The sequence below is a fragment of the Suillus plorans genome (assembly GCF_016647745.1).
Source record: "Suillus plorans strain S12 chromosome Unknown HD556scaffold_30, whole genome shotgun sequence".
NCBI lineage: Eukaryota > Fungi > Basidiomycota > Agaricomycetes > Boletales > Suillaceae > Suillus > Suillus plorans.
Window position 1 is genome coordinate 156,551 of NW_024537414.1, and position 23,790 is coordinate 180,340.

The 23,790-nt window shown below is 46.4% G+C and overlaps 7 protein-coding genes across 7 annotated transcripts; 3 read left to right on the forward strand and 4 right to left on the reverse strand.

Annotated features, from left to right (window-relative positions):
• Positions 1–4,784: 4,784 nt before the first annotated feature.
• Positions 4,785–4,979, forward strand: HD556DRAFT_1200292 (uncharacterized protein; the record flags this gene model as incomplete). Its single annotated transcript, XM_041296370.1, has 1 exon — positions 4,785–4,979. A coding segment is annotated over one exon (195 nt), but the record flags the coding sequence as incomplete, so codon positions are not given.
• Positions 4,980–5,095: 116 nt separating this feature from the next.
• HD556DRAFT_1237822 (uncharacterized protein) lies at positions 5,096–6,611 on the forward strand (the record flags this gene model as incomplete). The annotated part of the gene is made up of 4 exons (XM_041297930.1): positions 5,096–5,272; positions 5,371–6,045; positions 6,090–6,291; positions 6,376–6,611. Coding segments are annotated over 4 exons (1,290 nt in total), but the record flags the coding sequence as incomplete, so codon positions are not given.
• Positions 6,612–10,571: 3,960 nt separating this feature from the next.
• HD556DRAFT_1374160 (uncharacterized protein) lies at positions 10,572–11,335 on the reverse strand. Its single transcript, XM_041303034.1, has one exon. It carries the CDS (start codon positions 10,879–10,881, stop codon positions 10,648–10,650), a length of 234 nt encoding a protein of 77 aa, XP_041159875.1. The 5' UTR covers positions 10,882–11,335; the 3' UTR covers positions 10,572–10,647.
• A 343-nt stretch (positions 11,336–11,678) lies between these two features.
• Positions 11,679–12,631, reverse strand: HD556DRAFT_1237829 (uncharacterized protein; the record flags this gene model as incomplete). The annotated part of the gene is made up of 5 exons (XM_041297932.1): positions 11,679–11,780; positions 11,835–12,031; positions 12,083–12,303; positions 12,355–12,415; positions 12,472–12,631. Coding segments are annotated over 5 exons (741 nt in total), but the record flags the coding sequence as incomplete, so codon positions are not given.
• Positions 12,632–14,440: 1,809 nt separating this feature from the next.
• Positions 14,441–19,133, forward strand: HD556DRAFT_1308596 (uncharacterized protein; the record flags this gene model as incomplete). Its single annotated transcript, XM_041300161.1, has 15 exons — positions 14,441–14,476; positions 14,607–14,626; positions 14,687–14,770; positions 14,950–14,963; positions 15,023–16,147; positions 16,199–16,368; positions 16,419–16,532; positions 16,582–16,646; positions 16,702–16,868; positions 16,921–17,169; positions 17,224–17,469; positions 17,500–17,910; positions 17,963–18,013; positions 18,075–18,848; positions 18,883–19,133. The coding sequence occupies 15 exons, from the start codon at positions 14,441–14,443 to the stop codon at positions 19,131–19,133; spliced, it is 3,777 nt and encodes a 1,258-aa protein (XP_041159877.1).
• Positions 19,134–19,828: 695 nt separating this feature from the next.
• On the reverse strand, positions 19,829–20,476 carry HD556DRAFT_1308597 (uncharacterized protein; the record flags this gene model as incomplete). The annotated part of the gene is made up of 1 exon (XM_041300162.1): positions 19,829–20,476. The coding sequence occupies one exon, from the start codon at positions 20,474–20,476 to the stop codon at positions 19,829–19,831; it is 648 nt and encodes a 215-aa protein (XP_041159878.1).
• Positions 20,477–21,431: 955 nt separating this feature from the next.
• On the reverse strand, positions 21,432–23,242 carry HD556DRAFT_1308598 (uncharacterized protein; the record flags this gene model as incomplete). The annotated part of the gene is made up of 8 exons (XM_041300163.1): positions 21,432–21,565; positions 21,613–22,144; positions 22,218–22,264; positions 22,318–22,359; positions 22,419–22,623; positions 22,662–22,769; positions 22,809–22,830; positions 22,884–23,242. The coding sequence occupies 8 exons, from the start codon at positions 23,240–23,242 to the stop codon at positions 21,432–21,434; spliced, it is 1,449 nt and encodes a 482-aa protein (XP_041159879.1).
• Between the last annotated feature and the right edge of the window lie 548 nt (positions 23,243–23,790).

Genomic DNA, 23,790 nt, shown 5'->3' on the forward strand with positions numbered 1-23,790 from the left:
CTGACAATAAAGGTAATCCCGAGGTCTTAGAAGAAAACCCAGGGATTAGACGATTTATTTGGGAACATGCAAATGATGTTCACCGTATCATGCACCGTATAAAAGACGTAGGTGCAACATTCTCCGCTACGAAAATTCAGTGTTGCCTTCCAGACGTCCTTATTGTAGGACAGCGCTGTACTCCGGAAGGAAGACTACCTGATACGAGAAAGTGTCCAAAATTCTCAACTGGCCAATTCCCACTACGATTAAAGAAGCCCGAGGATTTATGGGACTTTGTGGGACAGTTCGTATTTGGATACTAGGATTCTCTGAACTAGCAAAACCTATCACCCAACTTTGGAGAAAAGATGCCCCTTTTATTTGGGGAGATAAGCAAGATATTGCTTTCGAAACTTTGAAGGAACGTATATGTTCAGCACCAGCAATGAGAAGCATTGACTATACTTCTTCAAACCCCGTATATTTATCAGTTGATTCCAGCTTCATAGCTGTAGGAATCATCCTTTCGCAAGTAGACGATGAAGGACGACGACGTCCAGCACGATATGGTTCTTTACCTATGGGCGATGCAGAGTCACGATACTCTCAGCCCAAGTTAGAATTGTATGGACTTTTCAGAGCACTTCGACATTACCGACTTCACATCATTGGAGTTCAGAACCTCCATGTAGAAGTTGACGCAAAATATATCAAGGGCATGCTTAATGAGCCCGACCTACAACCAAATGCCACAATCAATAGATGGATTCAAGGAATTCTCCTATTTGATTTCACACTTCACCATGTACCAGCAACAAGTTTCAGAGGGCCTGATGGCTTATCTAGACGCCCTCTAGCTTCAGACGAAGAGATTATCCCTGAAGATGACTCTTGGTTAGACGAAATAGCCCTATTCACGTCAATCTCAAATTTCACTACACATCCATATAATCCCAATAACCTACCATCTATATTTTTGTCAGCTGCTGATCAAGAGCAGACTTTGACAGATATTTTCAAGTTCCTTACCACACTTGAAGCACCAAGTTTTGAAAGTACTGCTAAACGCAAGAAATTTGTCAAGCGTACAACTCGATTCTTTGTACAAAAGGGAAAGATGTACAAGCGTCTACCAGATAGACCCCCTTTGCTCGTTATTTTTGATCCTGATAAACGGCTGTCTATACTATCAGGAGCACATGAAGATTTAGGCCACAAAGGAGTTCAGTCTACCTTTGAGACTATTCGATATAGATTCTTCTGGCCACATATGTATACCGATGTTAAGCACCATGTACAATCTTGTCATGATTGTCAGATTCGAAGCACAAAGAAAATGCACATACATATCACAGTCTCTACACCTGCCACAATCTTCACAAAGATCTACATTGACATACTCAAGATGCCTGCCGGGAATGGTATGAAGCATCTAGTGTTAGCTCGAGATGATCTTTCACGATATGTAGAAGGAAGAGCATTACGATCTGCCTCCGCCAAAGCTATGGCCAAGTTTTTCTGGGAAGACTTGTATTGCCGATATGGAGCAATAGGGCAGATAGTCACCGATAATGGCTCCGAAGTCAAGGGAGCATTCCAAAATTTACTTCAACAAGTGGACATTCCACAGATTCAAATTTCACCCTACAACTCACAAGCAAATGGGGTAGTTGAACGTGGACACTTTAATATCAGAGAAGCAATAGTTAAAAGTTGTGAAAAGCACATCTCACGATGGCCTGAGAAGGTTCCTCAGGCACTCTTTGCTGAAAACATTACCACAAGCCGTGCAACCGGATTCTCACCTTTCTACCTATTACATGGAGTCCATCCTGTTCTACCTTTTGACCTTAGTGAAGCCACATTCCTTGTTGATGGATTTCACACGGATATGAATCCTGTCGATTTCCTCGCATTACGAATACGCCAAATTGAACGACGTCCTGAAGACTTGAGACGTGCCGCTAAGACATTAAAGAAGGCCAGATTTAAGTCCAAGCTTCAGTTTGAACAGAAATATCATCTGAGGATGCACAGAAAATCATTCGCACCAGGTGATCTTGTACTAGTCCGAAATACCCAAGTTGAGAAAGAACTGAATCGCAAAACTAAACCACGATACTTAGGACCCTTTGTTGTCGAGAGACAAACCAAAGGTGGATCCTACATTCTTAAAGAAATGAACGGAACTTTGTCTAGACGTGGTGTAGCCTCCTTTAGACTAATTCCGTATATAAGCCGAAATGATCCCACTCTACAATCAATTGCAGATACTCTTGATAATGGTCAAGACTCTGAGAAAAATTCATCAGGATCAGATTCAGATACTTCTTTCCTCTCAGAGGACGAATAACAAAACACATCACATCATGAACGGCAAAGACACCACAATAGAAAACCGAATTCAACAGAACATTGCAAGTTTATTTGACATCCTTTTAGAGGATTGCAATAAACTTCACGAGTACTTTATTTTTCAAGATATCAGAACCCATTATAATCAAATGATATACTTCTGGGATCACAATCACCAGGAAGCATTATCACAAATATGTCCTACATGTGCAGTATACTTCGAAATTTTCAGACTCCTAGATGAATGGCACCATCTTGTCAACCCAGAGAACAGATGGAGGAGTCACCAACATCATGATTAATAAAATGACATGACCTACCCTTCAACTGGGGACAGTTGCGATTTTTCGTTCGGGGTGGATGTCATGCATGGTATGTGATTCATACCATGTCAGATATATATAGAGAGTGATAAGGAAGATATGAGAGACTGTCTAGCCCTCTGTCACTGAGTTACCTTTCTATTTTTCCTTTATTTCATTGTCTTGTATTTTATTTCTCACTTTTCAGATTTATTTTACCTTGTATTTTTATGAGCATGTGACCTTCTGTTTATTTCTCATTATTTATTTTTATTTGGCTACTTTCAGCCACAGATTTGTTTGTCAAAGTTTTTGTATCTCTATTTATTTCTGACTGTTTATTTTTATTTGGCTTCTTTCAGCCACCAGATTTTATTTGTCAGCACATCATGTGACTGGGGAATATTCTGGTTTGTAACATTATTTAAGCTGACTCAACATGTTTAGTCATGATTGGTCATGCTTTGTAACAACATTCACATGACTCATCATGTTTTGTCATGATTTGTCATGCTTTGTAAATTCTTTGTAAGATTACACTGTATTTGTAATGTACTTAGTAATAAGCTGATTCATCATCTGGTTTGTAAGCCACATTCTTACCAATCCATCTGATAAATCATGCTTAGTAAGGGGGTTCCCAAAAGGTATAAAAGGACCCCATTTTCACCCATAAAATATAACTTCCCATTTTTCATTCTTCTCTCAAACCGTGTGAGAGTACGTAAGAATAAAAGTGCAGGCAACGTGCCTTGAAGTAAGACTAAGACACATCATTATTCTATTCTAAAGTTATATACTACCTTACAGGGGTTGACTATATAACTTTCATTATCGTTATTCTACTCTAGGTTATATACTACCTTACAGGGGTTGACTATATAACCATCGAACAGCTCTCATTCTAAGCTTTACGTGTATACATAAGACTCTCTCTTTCAACGGAAAGTGAGACACATATCTAAGGACGACAAAGTTGAAACAGACTTTCATAGGTTGAAACACGACCTACTAGGCTGAAACAAACCTAACGAATTTATCCAGAACACAGAACATTCCACAACACTTCGTATCAGACTACACAAGAAGAGGACAACAAACTAAATCCTCCCAAGAACTCACCACGTTACCTCCCACGAAGTAGAAAAGTCGGAGACCGTGGACTTAAGGACTGGCAAGAAGTCTTCCCTGTGTATAATTGTGTTGTCATTATACACAACTTTTATATAAGACCCTTAAGTAACAAGACAACGCGTGATTTCAGTAAAGGTCATCGTCAACACGCGGGAAGAAATTCCCAAAAAACTGAAAAAAGTGCCCGCAGCTGCGGGCACTTTTTTTGCATCTGAGGAAATTTGTTTCCACGGTCCAAAGATATGTCATACTTTCTTTCTTCGAATTTGACTCACCCTAGCAAATATCTTGGACGGCCTAGAAACAATGCGTACTTGCCCTCCTTGCACCTCAGGCCTCATTGCCCTCTTCCTCACATTGTTACCCTCCTCTCGGCACCTTGTTACCCTCCTGCGCACCTCATTGACCTCCTCTTGGCACCTTGTTACCCTCCTGCGCACCTCATTGACCTCCTCTCGGCACCTTGTTACCCTCCTGTGCACCTCATTACCCTCCTCTCGGCACCTTGTTACCCTCCTCCTGTGCACTTGTTGCCCTCCTTTTTCAATTTTTTTTGGGAATTTCTTCCCATGTGTCACATGGCTTTGCGACAAGCTGTCTGGCATCTGTAATATGTATGGTCTTTGTGCACGTAAGTTGATGGGCATTCTTCTCGCCATGACTCCAACTAAATCCCTCAACACTCGTAAAGCTCAACTTGTTTCCTCTGGCCTTGGGCAACACTTCGTAAGCCCAAGGAAAGCCAGGGATAGGAGGAAAACTCAAACACTCGTTGAGTTGCCTGGCGCACAACTCAAGCGTCGTCGGCTACTTGCTCAAATGCAACGACTCTTGGATCATGCACCCTCCCAAACAGGGTCTTCTCCTTGTACCGTGTTAGGAGGTCATGCTGATGAAGTCAACAAGATGAACATTCTGGACGACTTGGATTTCACAGGCGCTGAAGTTGAAATGTCAGGGGAGTCATTTTCTGACAGGCCTGCAACCTTGGGGAGCAATTCACACAAGCGACGTGTTCTCCCCGATAACCCGACAAATATATTATACAATAACTGGCGAAAGCTCATACCTACACTCGTGGACCCGCATTTGAAGTATTATGCCCGAACTATTGGTCAAGGCTTGGACAAGCCCCACAAAGTGATCTCAGCATGTGCAACTCTCTCCTGCGCACAGAAAAAGACTGATTTATTGTGTCTATTCTTTGACAGTAAGTACTCATGCTTTCAGCCCACCTGATGATCTAACGAACGTCAAACACATCAACAGGATTTGAATCGATTGAAGTACTGAGCTGTGAATGCTCCAGCCTTCCGCAGGTCCTCCTTCATCATGGGCTGTTCCCTACCGCACCTTTACAACCTCGTATGGCAGTATCTGTTGATCTACTCTCCTTTTATCGCGCACTTTTCGAGCGCTCTTGTGATGCAATCAATGCTCTCGCATCGGCTCTCAAAACGCACTATTCACGCAGAGGTTTTCAAGTTACTGACTCGGAGGTAAGACATATTCATATGAGATATCACATCACTGAACTAGCCCCAAGGGTGAAATCGTGCAGGACCCATTTCGTCGTGGTCTAGGCCATGCTGTACAGTGGTATGATATCCTACAAGTCGAAATCGAACAGCAAGTGGACACAGTCCTCCAACACAGCCGAGACTGTGTGGCTATTCACCGACCACCCCAACCACCTACTGTAACCAGGAATGAAAGTTCAGCATCAACTATTTTGCACTTTGCCCGATGTGCACCACTTCTCGCTCAGCGCTGCCCAGCATGCTTTGGTGGGACACTGTATGGGAGGCCCATTGATCAAGGCGCGGACATACATGTTGCTACAGATGGGAATTTTCATCATCGCCACCGACGTTCTGCGGGTGATTGTCCTCACTTCTATGAACCGACTTACTTCCTTTCAAAACAGTTTGTTGATGCAGTTGGACGCCGAATTGATGGACAACGTAAGCGACCTCCGAAGCAACACACATCCCTCGTACCTGATGAAGCTATCGACCAATGCGAGAATGCATATGAAGCAGCTGATGGGAAGAAACAAAAAACTGCAATGGACAGCTTCGACGACACGGGAATCATGGCCCTCATCTGCCGTCATGATATTCCCTTATTTTTTGCTAACATTGATTCTCCGGGCGAACAGCAGAAATATTCGGTAGCGCTGATAGAACATCTGTTCACATTACTCCCTTCTCAAGCCACGGTTGTTACCCTCTATGATGTAGGTTGTGTTCTCGCTCGGTCCCTCTCAAAGGTATGTACACAATTGTAATCAGATTTATTACTAATTAGTTTTAGTTCGAGATTCTCCCCCCTGATGTTGTATCATGTCTGCGCTTTGCGACTACGGCTATGCATGCCTATGGTCATGAATGGGCCTGTCAGCTGGTGCACAATCCACGGATGTGTATAGGCCTTGGCTTATCTGACAGCGAGGGGACTGAGCGGCTGTGGTCACGGTTTGTTCGGTTGATTGGTGTAGAAAGGTCATCATCAGTACGTTACATTATATTACATTTAACAACATACTAACTACCTTGAGTCATTTAGCGCCAACGCCGTCTGTGGTTAATTGACCGCCAAGCAACTGTGATAGGATCAGAAATGAAAGCAGACCTCGGAGACTGGATCAAACACCGTCTCAAGCGGGGCATCAATGCCCAGAGCTCTGCTGCCCTCGACATTATCAATCACTGTGAAACGTCTGTGGAGGACCTACAGGCTCAGTGGGCTCACCAACGACAATCTCAGCTCTTGATTCGCGCTCGTGAGTTAGCCCATAGTATACACACAATGAGTACTTATGTTGGATGTTTCTAGATGCTCCTGCTCGTCTCAAGAAGGAGCTGGATACTGTTCTCGCTCTACAAGCTGACTTGGATGTGTCAGATCGAGCCCTGCAGACTACTAGGACTATGCTGGAGAAGGAGGCATCATCCGATGACACCTTCAATGTCCTTGCGAGCCTACAAAGGGGCCACGATCGTCTAATGACTAAAGTCGAAGCATTATACTCTTCTCTTAATGTTCAGGATAGATTCCCCGAGCTTGACGGAGTCAATCTCAACTTCGTCCAGGTCCTTCTTATGGCACGTGATCTTAAGATAAATATTCGAAAGCGTGCTATTGCCAGCTTTTTTGAATGGGATAAGCTTGATCGTGCTGTAGGTGGATCCCACCAAGCATTAGGTAACCCTTCATGTATGACCGTTCCTCCATTCTAACCTTATTGTTCAGGGACAAAGCTTCACCAACACACTTGCAAAGCTATAGCGAAACGCCAACCTGCTCTCATGACAGCAATTAGAAAATTCAATTCTTACTGTGAGCGCTTAGAGTCGCTTTACAATCCTGCTTGGAATGTCCCGCTTCCTACTCCCCTCCCGACAAAATTAGCTGAACTACGTGCTGACCAGACGTTAATGCAAGATGTCTGGGTTACACCCACGATTGGAGACGTACCTCGATGGTTGGAAGACTCAGACGTTAGGGACGGAATTCGTGCCCTTCTTAAACGTGACCGGTGCAGGGAGGAGTAAAAACGCTTAGGCATGGAGGCTGACAATTTGTGTCGCTTCTTTGAAGAAGAGCTGACAGCATTGGAGCTTTCGATTCGATTGTCCCAAAGTATGTATGGTTCCCACTTAATCATTCAAGGTTTCATTGACGAAATTTCTTATTTATAGATGAGCGCTTCCTCGTTCCATTAGAACAGAGGCGCTCACATTTTCTCAAACTTAAGGTGCGATGGTCAAATGCACTAGCATCTTCGGTTCGATTTAGCAGCCGTGCAAAAGAGGCACTAAACAGGGCTATAATTTACTCTGGAGGTACTCATGGTACCCCTCTTCATTTGACGAGTGTGATAGTGCAGGATCCTGTTCCGGAGGATGAGCCACTACTGCCCGAGGCAGATGACCCCATAGAGGTTGAGCCAGAGCAAGCTGCACTTGCCGACATTCTGGAGGGTCATAGTGCTGGAGCGGATTTCAATGAGGATCAAGACTTAGTGTCTAATGTTTGTGCTGACATGGTCTGGGATTGCCCTGAGGTACGTCAATATCGTTGATAGGCCAAATATCACTAATGTATTGGCAGGGTCTCCTAATTGATGACTTCTGCGTCCCATCTCAAGACTTGCATGTCATTGTGCCTGGACGCATAGTAACTAGAACCACATCATCAACTGGAGCCTTCCCCTCCCAAGTGTTCGAGCCGAGAGACATAACTTTTCTCACTCATCCAACCGCATTCCTCAATGATGTGTGTATTAACGGTTGCGCTGTCCTTCTACAAATGGATATGCCAAATCCTGCCGTGGCTGTCTTCTCTACGCATGATCTTCCTCGCATCTGCTATAATGCAGCTGACGATATGCTCTGGCGCAATACATCATCCACACGTTATTGGGAGAAAGATGTGTGGGTTCTTCCTATTCATAGACCATCTGGTGTTGGGCATTGGGTCGTTTGCGTAATCTACTTGTCAAGAAAAGAGCTTCATCTCTTTGATAGTCTAGCTGAACGGAAACCATGGAAACAGGATGTCAAAGTCGGTTTCCTTCAACTTTCATCCGATGCTCACTTTGATAGATTTGCAGGATATCATGAAACTCATCTGTCAACTTCTGATGGTGGCACGTCAACGAAATAAGAACGTTCACATTGACATGGATAGATGGGTAGCTCGCCCATTGACCGTAAGTTCAATAACATTTCTCTCCTCTTAGCCCTCCGTTTTTGATGATGCACGCAGGTCAAACCTCTTCAGACTAATGGTTATGATTGTGGTGTATGGGTATTAGCAACAGTCATTGCTGTCCTATGTGGACGACATCTTACGCAACTCCGAGAGGATGAAATGAGTGATCTTTGATATTATCTACGATCTCGCATACTTTCTATACCACTATTCTAGCATGCATGTAGGTTCAAGCCAAGTTGAATTAGTGTAGTATGATGTCTAGACATATGGATTCTTCCCAGCAATTAGCAAGTCCTTCTCCGTTTGATAATTCACGATCCTTCGTGCTACCCACTGGCGGTAGCATTCAGCCATGATCTTATGTCTTGCACATGCTTGAAAGTGGGAGACACAAGTATGAAGCTCATCCCAGCGTGAAATCAAACTCTTCTGCACCTCTCGAATCTCCTCAAGAACCCTGTCACTCTCTCCCATATTATACATGGCTGTGCGGTGTGCGCAAGATTCCCTTTCAACCTGCAAATGTCGTCCATGCATCACATCGACAAGATTATGAGTAAAACACTCTTCCTCTGGTGAGTCAGGTGGATCGGGGAAATCGTAAGGAGGTGATTTGTCCCATTGCAAGAGGTCAGATTCGTCGATCAAGTTTGAACCAGCAAGAGATTGGTGAAAGAGATAAGAATGGGGCAGGGGGAGAGCCGCAAATTGAAACAAGGAGGATGTCAGAGGTGCTTCAGACTGGATCTTGAATGTACGAGGTCCACGTCGACCATTACACTTGGCGTAGGCACAAGCATTCTGAGCTTGCCTCATCATTTTACCTCTGTAATAGTGAAAACTTGTGAATCAGACCTGGACAAGAGTTGTATAATGCTTACCGTTGTGACTGAGAATATGATTCTCTGTGTCGTTGTGAGGCATCCGCTTTCTTGTCTAATGTAAAGTACTTTGCTCGTCGGCCCATGATGATTGTGATAAGCAGATGAATTGTAAAAATGGTCCCTAACAAGATCACGGTTGTTGTGAAGTCCATACTACTGGCACATTGTGCTGCATTGGAGAAATAGAATACAGCCAATGATTGACTGTGGTGTTCTTGTTCAAAATTTGGTATTAATACAATGGGGCGTGCTGCTAGAGTTCATGAGGCTAGTTCAGACACCTTGAATGCTAGTGAATGCCCGTATGTTTGTCTTTTTAATTCAGTATGATGTATATATTCAAGCTCATTGGCTTACAGATGGTTTCCACCTCGCAGGAGGCTCCCAGTAGCCTCAATGCCAAGCCTCCAGGCAAACTGATAGCCCTCTTGGGTGCTTGGTGCTACTGATACTACATTATTCCATGCTCATTTACTAGTTTGGTAAGGGCACCAGGAAAATGCTGCGACTGCTGCAGTATTTGCTGGCACGACACAACGAGTATGCTACTAAGTACATAGCACCTAGAGTGGATTGACCTCCCGCTGGAAGAGCGGCCACAGCTTATTCCCAGGGAAAACTGGACATGGCCAAAATGGTTGAGATCAAGCGGAATATGACGAATTTAGAAGCACCATATTTCACTATAGGAGACTCGCCGTGGAGACAAATAGAATATTTCGCATCTGTTGCAATCTTCTCGAATGTTGTAGGATATGTTAAGAATATTGATATCATATTTCAGCATATTTCAATCGAGTTCCACTGGTACGACAAAATCGGTTGTATTCGGGTGAAATATGCTATAATCTACTGATACAAATGCTTCGACCTACGACCAGAAAACACGATATAGGATGATGGTGATAGAACTAGCACGACAGTGTAAAGCAGGCAACCTCGACGGCAGCAAAAGAACAGGAGCGACATGGACAGGCGAGGAGGGAGACAATCGGGAGGAAACCGGCAGGCAATAGCAAAAGAACAGGAGCGATGTGGAGTGAGACAGGCGAGCACAGGTAATTTGGAAGCGACCAGCAGGCGATGGCAGGAATGATGTAGACAGTAGAGGAGTTAGACGAGCGAGCAGGCGGCAGTGGGCAAATAGCTTGAATAGGCCGGGCAAGTTAATACATGGGACCATTGACGACTTCGCTGTTCTTCGTCCAGCGCCCTACTTTTTCCTAAGAAGTCTCAGCGACTTGATAATATGAGTAGCAAGGCTGTACTTACAAGTTCTCTAGCCTCCCTATCATAAGACTGTGGACAGAAGTGTCAGTAGAATGAAAGGATATGGTATCGAGGACGGTAGTGGTTGTCGGTACAGGTGCCAGCTTCAAGTTCGAACTTGGAACAGTCTCGGAGTCATTAGACTGGACAACATAAAGAAGAGTTCCACTTACTGAGCATACAACCTTTGTTATGATACATACGGTGATAACATACTTAAATCGAAGATTCATACAATCTGCTGAGGAAGTTGGCGACAGTAGGAGGATGACGACTTGGCAGGAAGATGATGTTATGAGGAGAAGTAGGAAAAATAGGGTTGCCCCAATGAATTATAACTTTGGGGTGAATGATGTCACAAACTCTGCGCAAACAAAAGAGTACGTACTATAGCTAGCCGTTGTGCGATAGTATGTGATGCAGCACGATGTGAAGTAGTCGATGAATTGCATAGCAGAAGTGCATGCGGTGCACGTGCGTCGTGCGAGCGCTTGACAAACTTTAGTGCGATTGACAACGCAATGGCCGCAGTGTGCGCATCAAATCGACAACGATGTAATGTTTTTACGATGCGATGTGTAGACGATCGTGTCGTTGAAGATTACACAATATTATAGCATAAATTATATGTCTAAACAATATTCCGCTTGATCTCAACCATTTTGGCCATGTCCAGTTTTCCCTGGGGCTCACCTCCGAGTCAAGACCTGTCAAGACCACTGTCACAATTCGGAGGTCACCGGTGTCACCACAGCTATATACAGTTGACAGCCAACTCTAACGCCATGATGTCACGGGACAGTGATATACCCTGCTTCGATCACGGGTCATCGTACATATTCTTTTCGAGTTTTCTCGACAATAAAATAGACTAAATTCAACATTAGTTACACAGTATTGACAGTCTTCTCGCCTTGCAATGTAGATTGAATCCTCGAACTTCTCTGCTCACCGCTTCCTGACTCGGCATTGTCCAAGTCGACAGTAGTGAAAACCCCTACCCGTAGTAATTCGCGTCGTGTAATCATCGTCATCGATAGAGATCGAGTCGTCCGCACCCTGCGGAACTAATGATGCGGTACAGGAGAGTAACTATCACAAGGAGGTTGCAAACAAGAAGCGACAGGGCTGTCTGGTACGTTTAACACTCAGATTAAAGTACCCCTAGAAAAAAATTTGACTGTACCTCGAAGTCTGTCGTCAGGGCAAGAACAGTGATATATTTCGATATTTGACAGACTCCCCGGAAGATGGATATAATGGTGACGATGATGCTGGAGGAGAATATGGCGAGAATCATCCTTTTTTGTCTTTTTGGCAGTCTGAGACTCCAGAGTAAGCGCAATGGCAGAATAATCAGTATTGTGTCGGATAAGCAATCAGCTTACAAAGCGTGTGAGTTCAAGTCGTGTAAGAGCCACAAGAAAGTCGCACTTATCAGTTCGAACATGATCATTGGTTGCGTCATAAGTATATGCACCTTTCTAGTTGTTTGATACCAGCAGGTGTTATGCCCATAATGCCACGCTTTTTGTGCAACAAGTCCTGCCCACAAACCGAGGAAAAGACCAGCAAGACAGAATATCAGGCGACAGAGGTGCTGCGTTGTGTAAACAATGCGAACGATGGAGAACAAGATACTTTGCCGGACAGCCCTACTTATCCTTGAGAATCGATGGTGCAAATTTAAACACGAAGATACTTACCACACGACGGAGGGGAAAGTAAACGAGTACACCCAGAACGATATAATTCCTTCTTCACCCACTGCAGGCAAGAGTTCAATAATGAGTAGGCAATATGCACAAGCGGACTCCTTTTACCTGCTTTAGTGTAAGTCCAGCAAGAAGTAAACGCGGCTACCCCGCAGAGAAATGCGACGCCTGCCCAAGCATCCTCGACCCAGAACCTGCCCAACCAAATACGATATGCGAGTCTAAAAATCGTCAATACCAGCCCTAAAACCATAAATACACTCGAGACGGCTGTGGGAGGGTCAGTGAAGCTTTTATACCATGCAAAAAATTACCTCTCAGAGTCACGAAGGTCGACCAAGAAATCACCAGTGCCACTAATATCTTCAACTTTTTCTAACCTAATGAGACAGAATGGCTGCGTCAAGGCTCGTAAGTACCGTGTTACATGCATGTCACACCACGTCACAACCACGGCAGGCTCGGCAGGACCACGTCAAAATAGCTACATGCCCTGTTTGGTAAGTCATGCTTTTCGGCGCTACCCTCATTCAAGGCTTCTTCAAATATATTACTCACATTCCAAAGATTTCTATGGCCTCTTTTGTGTGTTATCCATCAACTCCATCGGAACATGACTGCGACCATATTCGAGCCCTCACACCTTGTTGATGCTGCCACGCAGACAGACGCCCATTCTTTTACAATTACTCACCTCGTAAGCCCCCCAGTCAGTTTCATATCCAAATTCTGCTAATCGCTTCTAGCTTGTGGATGCAGCAGTGTTGACAGAGGACCCAGGAGTTAGTGAGGTTACTGCCAGTCTCCAAGTCAACGATGAATGGAAGGCCCTTGATGGTATTCCTTGTATTATAGGTGGCATAACGGCGCTTGCTGGTAAGTTTTGTGAGTTCACTTTTACACTAATTTTGACTTAATTTCAGCTTCTGTTGGTGGCACCCTGCGCGGGCGTGCCAAAAATGACTTCCCCTGGAAAAAACTGCCCAAAGAACTAGCACGGCTTGGATGTTGCCTTGTCAACTATCCTGAAGAGACTTTGATGCCTGGCGAGACTCGACCCACGCTCACTCGGAGCAAAGGCATCCACGATTTGACCTTCCGTCATCGTGCTAATCTTGTCAACGCTCTCAAGACAGGTACCCTCACTATTCGAGCCATCACAAGCGATGTTGCCCGAGCACGCCTTGTAACATCCAAAGACCCAATTATCATAGGCGAGGCACCCTCACATCGCTCAATTCACTCTCGCGGGCGACGTATGTTTGCTGACGGTGATATTGACCGCAAAGGGCCTCGCCGTCTCCCCTCACCTCCTGCTACACCATCTACTCGTCCTGCTACACCTGCTATACCTCCTACTGCACCTCCTCATTCTGCTACTCCTGCTACTCGTCGTCGTGTCCAAGTTTTTGTAGAGATATCACGCCCGCCGCCCCGGCCAGCTTCTAGAGCTGTGGGCAAATCAGCACCCCCATACATCACTCGCACCAAGGACCTCATTCCACCGATAACTTCTGTTGAGCCGTTTTCGTCTACCTCTGAATATGCCGAGGATTCTGATGAAAGTATCACTGTGGATGAGGAGCCGTATGTTAATAAGAGTGATCGTCCTGCCAAGCATCTCAGACGTTGATGGGTATAGCTGCAAATAATTGAATATTTTCCAAGAACGTAGATAGCATGTTAGTATAACAATTGTTTTCGAAGTTGTACTTTAATTTCTGACAATGGAATATCAAATCTCATTTGATGCAAACTCGGTAGAAGTAAGCTCATCCTTTCATTGATATGTTATCTTTAGTCATGACTCACAATATGACATTCATTTTCCAACCTCTCTGTAGCCTCTCTGTAGCCTCGCTGGCCTCCCCAAACACTCCCCTGCTTACTTCCTCACCCTTTATACCCTCGTCAGCTACGACCAGCATCTAGGGTCACAATTACTGTTTCTGGCTACCCCGTCATTTTTGGTAACCACTTCGATTCGAAGTTTTGATATCCAACATCTGGGAGTCTAAATCATCGATTGTAAAGTAAGTCACCTGTACTTTCTAAAGCTCATTTCAGCCTTTCTGACATGATGATACCACCAGTCCGAGTCTTCAGCTGCAAAGTAAGTCATTTGTGTTTCCTTATGCTCGACTCTATGTGTATCTGTATCTGTATTTGGCGCTGTACATATTCACATCATCCTTAATATTCTTTCAGCCTTTCTGATATGATGGTACTACCAGCGGGTCTAGACCATATCTTCGGCTGCAATGTAGGTCGCTTGTGCTCAACCTTATCCATATTAACATTACTAACGGGAACCTCTCTTCAGCCTCCTGAGGCTCCCCACACCCTCACTCACCCTCACTCACGAGCTTGTGCATCTCGGTCACTATCCGAATAAATTTAATGTCTTGTACGTTTGTTTAGCTTCTGTTCTACCGTTCCAATCTAACTTTTTTTAGTCCGAATGAAACTATGGATTACTGTTGTGCAGAGGGACCCAGTATCAGCTCAAACCAGCCTCATAAGTATCAGGGCTCCGGTGCTTTATTTTTGTGTCCCTTCTGAATTACCGCCAGATTTTCTCTCTAGTATTTTGCATACAGGTCAGTAGGCATGCACTCACATTCTTCTTCTATGGACTATCATTGACTATATACTACAGAAATGACTCAAAACGCCCCCGATAACCCACCATCTTCTCACTCGAGCTATGTGGGCCTATCTTCAGATACCTTCGATTACATGCAAGAACAGTTCGGTGGTGGTCGTCGATGTGCAACACCACCTGTCGAGCTTACTCCTTCACGACTCAGGAGTAAGCTCAAGGCCACAGCACGTGATGTTGGCCTTGTCAAAGGTGCATCAATCCGCCGCCAGGCCTATGAAAACCTCACTCTGGGAGATCAAGATCCCGCACCTGTGCAGTCTGGTACAACGGACTTCACGCATACGGTGGCAGACAGCACTTCGACAAACGAAACATCATCGCTAACAGGCCACGTGGCTAGTAGTCGACACGCGTCGCCATTTCCTACTCCACATGCTCCTGCCCAGCTCCAGGATATTTTTTATGGCTCTATGAGCCAGCAACCTGCGTGGATGGATCCCAACTCCTCTGACGCCTTTACCATGATGGGGACTACATCTTTTTTACCTGGAGGATCACAACATCACCTCATCACACAGGACATGAACCGCTTAGCACTGCCTCCAAGTTTTAATTTTCCTGCAAGTTCGTCAGGTCAAACAATGGCTTCTCGTGCATGTTCCCTAGAGCCTCACACTACAGGCCAAACACCTTCAGGATTTACGCAGGATTTTTCAGGCGAAGTCGCACCATTCATCCTTAGGCCTGTTCCATCATCATCGCCTCAAGATCATGCACCTCCCCTCCCAGCAACAAACATAATTCCACCAACACCATTCCAGACTAACACTTCCACCTCGACGAATTCCATTGGTGTGGCCACTGCTTTTCATCAACGCTTTCCCGAAGAGCATGAGCCAGTGACCCATCAAGAGGGGCATACTGTTACCGGGCGTAGGTCCGCAGAACTGAACACAGCACTCGATGTAGGGTTTGCTGCAGTCGAGCGCTGCTTTCTCGACCTCTCGACATCTACTACGCTTCCTGTTTCACAGTTGATTAACTTGTTCTTGAAGAGTCATGGACGCACCGTGAATGGTACCAACTATTGGAACTTGTACGCCAACTACTTCAAGGAGCATATCAAGACGGAACTTGCACGTATTGGCCGAGAGGCCCCAGCCGGAGGTGGCACACCTAGTGAGTTATCATATTACGTCTTGTTGCACAGGAGGTTTATATTTCTTACAGGTGCAACCGTGCGCACTCAATGTTATGACAAATTCAAAGAGGCCTATCCCGATTCTTATCAAGACCTTCTGTTAATGCACGAGGAGGCGTTACTCCTTGGATCATCTACTCAAACAATAGCTCAGCGTGGACAGGGATTCCAGAAGCATTATCGAAGAGTAATACAGATTGTATGTTATCTCACCCGAAGTTTCATCATCGCCTCATATTGTTATCTTAGCTTGACTCTGCTTCCGCTAAGTGTGGCTTTGAAGCAGCCGTTGTCTTATGTGGCAAAGTGGTCAATGAAGACGGATCACTTGGTCACTCGTATAGTACGCCGGGTGCTGCAGGGGTAGGATTATTTGTCGTCTAAATCCTTACATATACTTAGCAAGATGTAGTTCTGGCAGACACGATGCCGAGCCAGTGATGATGCCATCATCGGACATCTTAAAGCACACGTATAGTAAGTATGAATATGACTACATTTATGCTACAACTGACGCTGTGTCTCCAAATAGCAATAGCACGTCCTTGGCTGCGGTGGATGAAGTGTTCCATGACGATACCCACAGCGACTCATTGACCCCCCGCTCGACTTCGAACAATGGTCGCGATCAGTCTCAGGCTCCCGAAGGACGTGATGATGGTTTGAAGTGGATTAAGCTCGAACTGATCAAACAAGTTGGTACGTTGGAACGTTGCTGGTCTTTTGGTTCATCTAACTAAATGTACACTAGCCCAGCTTGGGGGCAAGTGTGCCTGGGATAAAAACTTCCCTTGGAAAGGCATGGCCAGCGCGCTTGCTGATGCCAATCTCTGCATTAGAGGGTATCCAGCTGACAGGTGTCTCTTGCCTGGCGAAGCTCACAATGAGAACTCAAAGAACAAGGGTATTGGGGCACTGACCCAGAAAGAAATCGCGGTGCTTGTGGAGGCATTGAAGTCAGGAACTATGCAAGTTGTCAAAGTTGACAAGGTACATCGAGGTAAGTTTCGATTACGTTGTTGTAAGCACATTATAATTCTAATATTATTTGTAGCATCTGTTATGGCCTCCGAAAGGCCGGTCATCACAGGCATAGCGCCTCCCTCTGACTGGCCACATGCCGGTGCTCGACGACTGTTTGTTAATGGTGACACAGACTACCACGGCCCAGCTCGTCTTAAGCCCAGCAATGCAGCTACCAAAGTCAAAAAGGCCGATAAAGTGACAAAAGCCCCATCGCCACCTGATGATGATGACGATGACAGTTCAGATGATGATCATCCAGTGGTACCTCCTGTTCGTAAGTTCCGAAAAGCTAACATGCGAGTAGAAATCACTGCACCACCACCAATACCACCTCCGTTTAAAGTCGTTGCACGACCACCCTCACGCCAATTCAAAATTGTTCCAAAGCCGGAACCGACTGCTGCACATGATGAGGTGATTGAACTTACTTCGGCCGGAGAGAATGTCGCCACAGAGCCTGACAGCGAGTATGAAGAAGCACGTGGAAAGAAGAGAAAACTGAAGTCTAGGAATACATCGCATGCATCAAAGAAACCAGCCTCATCCAACGAGAAGGCTGATGTGTCAAAAGTGGGGAGAAAAGTTGCACATTCGAAGCAACCCAAAGCACCTGCCTTACCAACCTCAACGACTTCTCCAATGAAGGGTGGCCCTCTGTCCCCATTGACAGTGGGGTCATCGAGTGTGGCGGCATCACCAGAGCCTGAGGCTGGGGGTGAGTACCCCCCTTTATTCTAACTTAACTCTAGTTGACTCAAGGTGTATAGCTGCAGCAGTAGCGTCACTTCAGGATGGTCCTTCTAACGCGCACACAAAGGGTAAGTCTTTTCTTTTCTAAATCAAACATTCTTGTAAAATATCTATTGATCTACCCTCTAGTAAAACCACGTCCAATCACCAAGGAATCCAAGGGTACAATGAAACGTGCTCTTCGGATGGCATACAGCCACTCAGATGGATCTGAAGTGGACAAGGGTAAGAAGATGGATGTGGCTGTGAAGAGTGTTGTCCCCCCTGCTTTAGATAATGTCGCTGTGGAAACAGTACAGGAAGACTTGCCTTCAGAGGCTCGAACCACCAATCCTATTGAGGAGGATCTTCACCATATCGTTCACGACCCTCGCGACCCTCCAGATACCACACACCAAGCTCGTGATGAGCTTCCTGTCCATCATAACCCTCCCGAGGGTATCCAGCAAGGCTCCAATGAGGCTGTCCAGCGAGACCCTCATGAGGGTGACCCTATACATCACCCACGGGAACCTCAACGTGAGGTTGTCCCTCTCCGCAATCCTCACGAGCCTCGTCACAATGTCCTCCATGACCCTCGAGACATTCCCCATCACACCCCTCGCGACATCTTGCATGACCCTCGTCAGCCTCTTTGCAGTCATTCTCGTGAGCCGTGGTACATGCACGAGGCTGTGCGTCGTCGTGAGGTCCATCATCTGCGTGAAGATTCTCCAATCATTGAGCATGATGCTCTCCGCCCTCACGATGCCTTCTATCACCGTGACCATCGCAATCCCCGTTATCCTAGTTTGCAACCTCACGACCGTTACGGATCCAACGAGCCTCATGCCAACAGTGACTTCACCACACGGGATAGCTCTCCAGCCTTGGAGGTATACCGTGATGACCATTATGCTCACGGTGAGCGTGAACGTACATACCCAGGTCGATACAGCCCAGTACTTGGTCCTGAATATGCTCACGAAAGTGGATACTCTCGACGTGATGATCTCGATGAGCGCCGGGCATTTGGTGGAGGAGCTTACCGTGAAAGCGGATACCCTCCAAGAAGAACTCGTCACCTGGATTCCAGATGGATGGATCGTCGTAATGCTCCATCTTTGGACTATGCTCATCATGAAGCTGTGCCGCGATCATTTAGTCGAGATCCAGTTGACTCTCCACGCCCTCCTTCATCTTAATTGACTTTTGATATGGGCCTGGCTGCAGTTGTGTTTTTTTAGCTCATTATTTTAGCTCATCTTCGTGCTTGCTTTGTTTTTTCGCAGTGATAGTTTGCCATGATGGTTTGCTCATTCCTGCACTTGTCCTGTCGTACTCTTGCCCTGTCGTACTCTTGCCCTGTCCCTCTCATACCCTACCTATGTTGCTATGGACCTTGTTGTTTTGACTTTGACAATATCAGTTTAGTGGCTCCAGCAGCTGCTCTTGTTTGCTTCAGAACGGGCTCAATATTGCTATGAAAATTAAGAATGACCGTACTGGGGTGCAATATATTTTATTAGAATAACATAAGTACGAACTAATAAATATAATTTCAACGAAGAAAAACATGTGATGAGATAAGACGACATAGGTGTAAGTAGAAACACAGCGGATATGACAAAGAGGAAAACATAATGCATGTGAGAGGAGCACCAGAGGCTCTATATTATTTTGAGGGCAGTGGGATCCACTGGCACGATAACATGCTTGAGGGCTCTTCTAGGAGCATGGCGTGCCACGGACAACCAGAGCCAACCCTTCAACAAGGCCTATGAGGGTACTCCAGAGGATGGGAGGGAGACTCTCTCAACGAGGCTATGAGGGTACTCTGGTGACTCTGGAGGATTTGAGGGAGACCCTCCTAGGAGAGGGTTATCTCAGAGATGTGTTATGTCCTACCACAAAACCGGGTCTGACAGACCATGGGAAGCACTAAAAAGTGCTGCCAAGGGTGCCATCGTGATGCAAGGCATGGTCATGGCATCAAGTGGATGCAGGCCCTTCTCTTGCCGCATGTTATTGTTGAACTGGTAGGCCGCAATGGCTGCTGAAATCATATGTGCTTCGACATTTGAGCGATCTATCTGCGTCTTGTTCATTTGTAGAAGAGGTACCATCTTTGTTGAACCAAGGTCCTGCAAGCCCAAGCTTGTCTCCGCGAATTTGCGGATGTCATCACAAATCAACAACGGGATCTCCAACGGTCGACACACGCAATACCGATGTTCTTCGAAGCCAAGAGTAATGAGAAGCTGACGAGCGAAGTCGGTAATCTTCGGCACACGAATGTTTCGATCATCAATGGACGGCGTGGTGGCAGAGCGCAGATATTGGAGAAAACAGTGTGTACTGTCCGAGACATCGGCGCTGTACGAGTCGGCGGTGGCGAGTGCGGGATCAAGGCCTGCCGCAGTTAGAGGCACATCTGTTCCCTGGGGAAAGAATTGCTGTGATGGTACAGCAGTGACGGTTATGTTGTATGCGATCAATTCATTGTCATCCCATTTGCCGCATGACTTTGGAGAACGAATGATATTGGCCATGTTCCCTTTCTCTTTATAGGGGTCAAACTTGAATGTCAGAGAAATAAGAATGACTCACAGAAAACTTCCTTCACCTAGGGGTTAAGTTACGTCCCAACTGCGTGTTACTTTGTGCAGGAAAAGATGGAATGTAATAAATAATGCGCACAAGTAGCTAGAAAACAAACCAAGGAGGAATACAACCGGGAAACCTCACGACAGCTGAGTCATCGTGGAGTGATGGCATACTTGCTACTAGTGATGTGCGGGCCCGGCTCGGCCTGAAAGCCCCGGCTTAGGCCCGGCTTTGGGGGGCTTGGGCTTTGCAAAAGCTCAGGCCAAGCCGTGAGCCCAAGCCAGGCCAAAGCCGCGGCTCGGCTTGGGCTCAACGACGGCTTTCAAGAACAAAATGATCTAAAATTCAATCTAAGCATATTTGTAACGGTGAGCAATCAACGACACGCGCATACCAATGTAAATCGGTACTCCGAGTCGCGCGTGAATTCACCCAGGTAACCAGGTTGAGAAGCTCCACCACGCCATTCCCAACACCACGAACGCCATGCGCAAACGCCCAGCGCACGTCAGCAACTGCTGATATGGCTCAAACGAGTGCGGACGACAGACGTGAGTAGGAGGAGGGAAGAGGATGAGGAGATGATGTCAGGGTCACGAGTGCTGAGGTAGACCCAAAGCAGGAGTATGTTGTAATAGTAGAGGTACCAATCGAAGTATAGGTGATCGAAGAGAACGCATCCCCACTGTTAGTGCTGCCGCGGTCCGGTTTGGTCCGGTTCATTGAGGGTTGAGCAAGAACCAAGAACCGAACCTAGGTCCGGTTCTAGTAGACTTGCCGAACCTTGGACTGGACCTTTGCGAACGGTTCAAAACGGTCAGGTTCGGTTTTTTTTCGGTCTGAACGCGAACTGAACACAAAATTTTTTACAGCTAGTGACAAAAAACATAGACAGTGTAGCTACTTGTCCAACGAAGCTGCATGGCCCTCAGCCTCTACTGCTGCAGAAAGGTGCCCATTCCTATATGCTCCCTTCAGCAATTGTAATGCAGTGAACGTGGAAGTCGCGAGTGCATTGCGTCGCATACCCATTCCTTGTCATTGCGAGTGAAGACAGTGCGAACATCAGCAGTGCGCTCACTCTTTGACAGAGTGGCTCGGATGTTTGAGTCTTGAGGTTCATCGTCAGGTTCGTCGTCAGGTTCGTCTTCAGCTGTCGGCGCATCGTCATCTTCGGGTGCGTCCTCATCTTCGACTGACTCAGAGTGGCCAGTGTGGCCAGTGCCAGGATCAGTGTCAGTATCCGTATCGGCACCAGCCGCGTGAAAGTCGTCATCATCAGATAACGGGGCTGAGAGCTGCAATGCGACCTTTTTGCTGACTAGCCGCTCGGTCGCACTAGATAATGCACGTTTGCGGGCTGTTGAGCTGTTTGAGGATGATGGGTGAGAGCAAGCGTTGTCGGCATCGTGGAGGCGAGCAGAAGGCTTGAATGTCCGAATGGAGCGACGAGCACCTGCAGTAACCGGTGCTGGTTTGCGCCCAGCCTTCAGCAGCACTGAGAAGGCGTCTGAGCCTGTGGGAGTGGTAGATAGTGTTGGCTGGGCAGAGGACGGAGTGCCAAGTGGGATAATATCATCAGGGTCATTGTAAAATACAATATCTTTGGCGTCCTTGAGGGAGCCGTCAGCATTGAGAGCACATCCGTCAGATTCGGACATGTCGAGAGGAAATGATACGACTCACCTGGTGGGGCTTGCTCCCTTTATGTGTGAAACAAGCAAACAGTAAATCTATATCAATGATATATCAATCAGTATATTGAGCTTATTGACAGTTGACATACCTCGAGCGTCTCCTGGAAACCGGGGGCAAGCAAAAAGTAGATCTATACCAATGTGATATACCAATCAATATATTGAGATTATTGACTGGCAGTTCACATACCTTGAGCATCTTCTGACAACCGGGGGTGCGGGATGCGAGCGTCCGATTCAAAGACAATGCGAATCTTGAGGATCCCCGAAGTCGACATGACCATGGGGGGAGAAGTCGAAGTCGAAGTCGAAGTCGAAGTGAGCATGGGTGTGCCTCGCCGATATTGCGAGGACAATTCGGTTCGGGGTTCAGAACGGTTCGGGAACGTCCGAACCTATGTGAGAACCGTTCAGAAAATAGTGGACCACGAACCTCATTTCGGTTCGGTCCGTCCAAAATATGGAACCATGGACCGAACCATGGACGGACCTGACCATTGGTCAGGTTCGAACCAAGGTTCGGGACCGGACCACGGCAGCACTACCCACTGTGTGTAATTGGCGATGTCGTGCTTATGACATTTTTTGCAACTCCAGCGAAGCTTAGAATCACACAATAAGGTCAACACATTCGGTCATAGCTCTAATGACTTACGGTGAGTGAAGAGTAGTGTTCACAGGACTTCCGCACAGAGATTGTGGGATATGGGAAGATTGTGCACCTGGCACTGTTGTTGGAGAGCCTCCGGGGAACGTGGTTGGTAACGTGGGAGTTGGTGAATCAGAGGAACTAGTCTGCGAGGATTGCGGAGTAACGTTTTGGGGATTGTCTGAAGTTGACTGTTGGCTGGATGTCTGTTGCCCCGGAGTGGAAAGATTCATGACCGACGTTGTAGATGGAGAAGAGGTTCTTGTGGTCAATGTTTCCGGTATGGATGGTAGAGAAGTTGGTATAGATGAAAGTAGTGAAGTGAGTATGGAGTAGGAGGTGGTATCGAATGGAGGGATGTACATGGTTGGTGGATTAGCTGGACTGACCCTGTTTTCATAGTTACATGGTCGCAAATATCGAGGCCGATAAGGGACAAAAAGCCGCGGCCTGAGCCGCCGGCTCAGGCTTTTCAACACCTCAAGCCGGGCCCTGGGCCGTGGTCAGGCCCTGACTTGGGCCCGGCTTGGCTCGGCCTAATCAGGCTCGGCTTTGGCCGGCCCACGGCCTGAAGCCGGGCCGTGCACATCACTACTTGCTACTAATGGATTCGACTCCCGCCTATACGGGAGTAACGGGATGCTAAGTGCAAATTGGCATGGACCAAGCTTGGACCAAGCTAGTCGGAGCTCAGGTAAATGACCATTTGATGTGTCCTCGCCAAAGAGTACTGACGTCCTAAAAAAGGACAGACCGAAGCAATTCTAGGGGAGCACGGTCACCTACGGTCACCTACTGCCACTTATAAATATATTTGTCATATGGAATACTCGTTCTCATTTACATAAAGTCGGTTATAGGTTTCACATCTTCGCCTCTTCGAAGTGTCCCATCCTTTTGAGCTCCCCGCAAG

What these genes read in the sequence shown, in the direction of transcription:
- HD556DRAFT_1374160 (XM_041303034.1), bottom strand. Translation starts at nt 10,881, where the DNA reads ATGAATCTTCGATTTAAGTATGTTATCACCGTATGTATCATAACAAAG.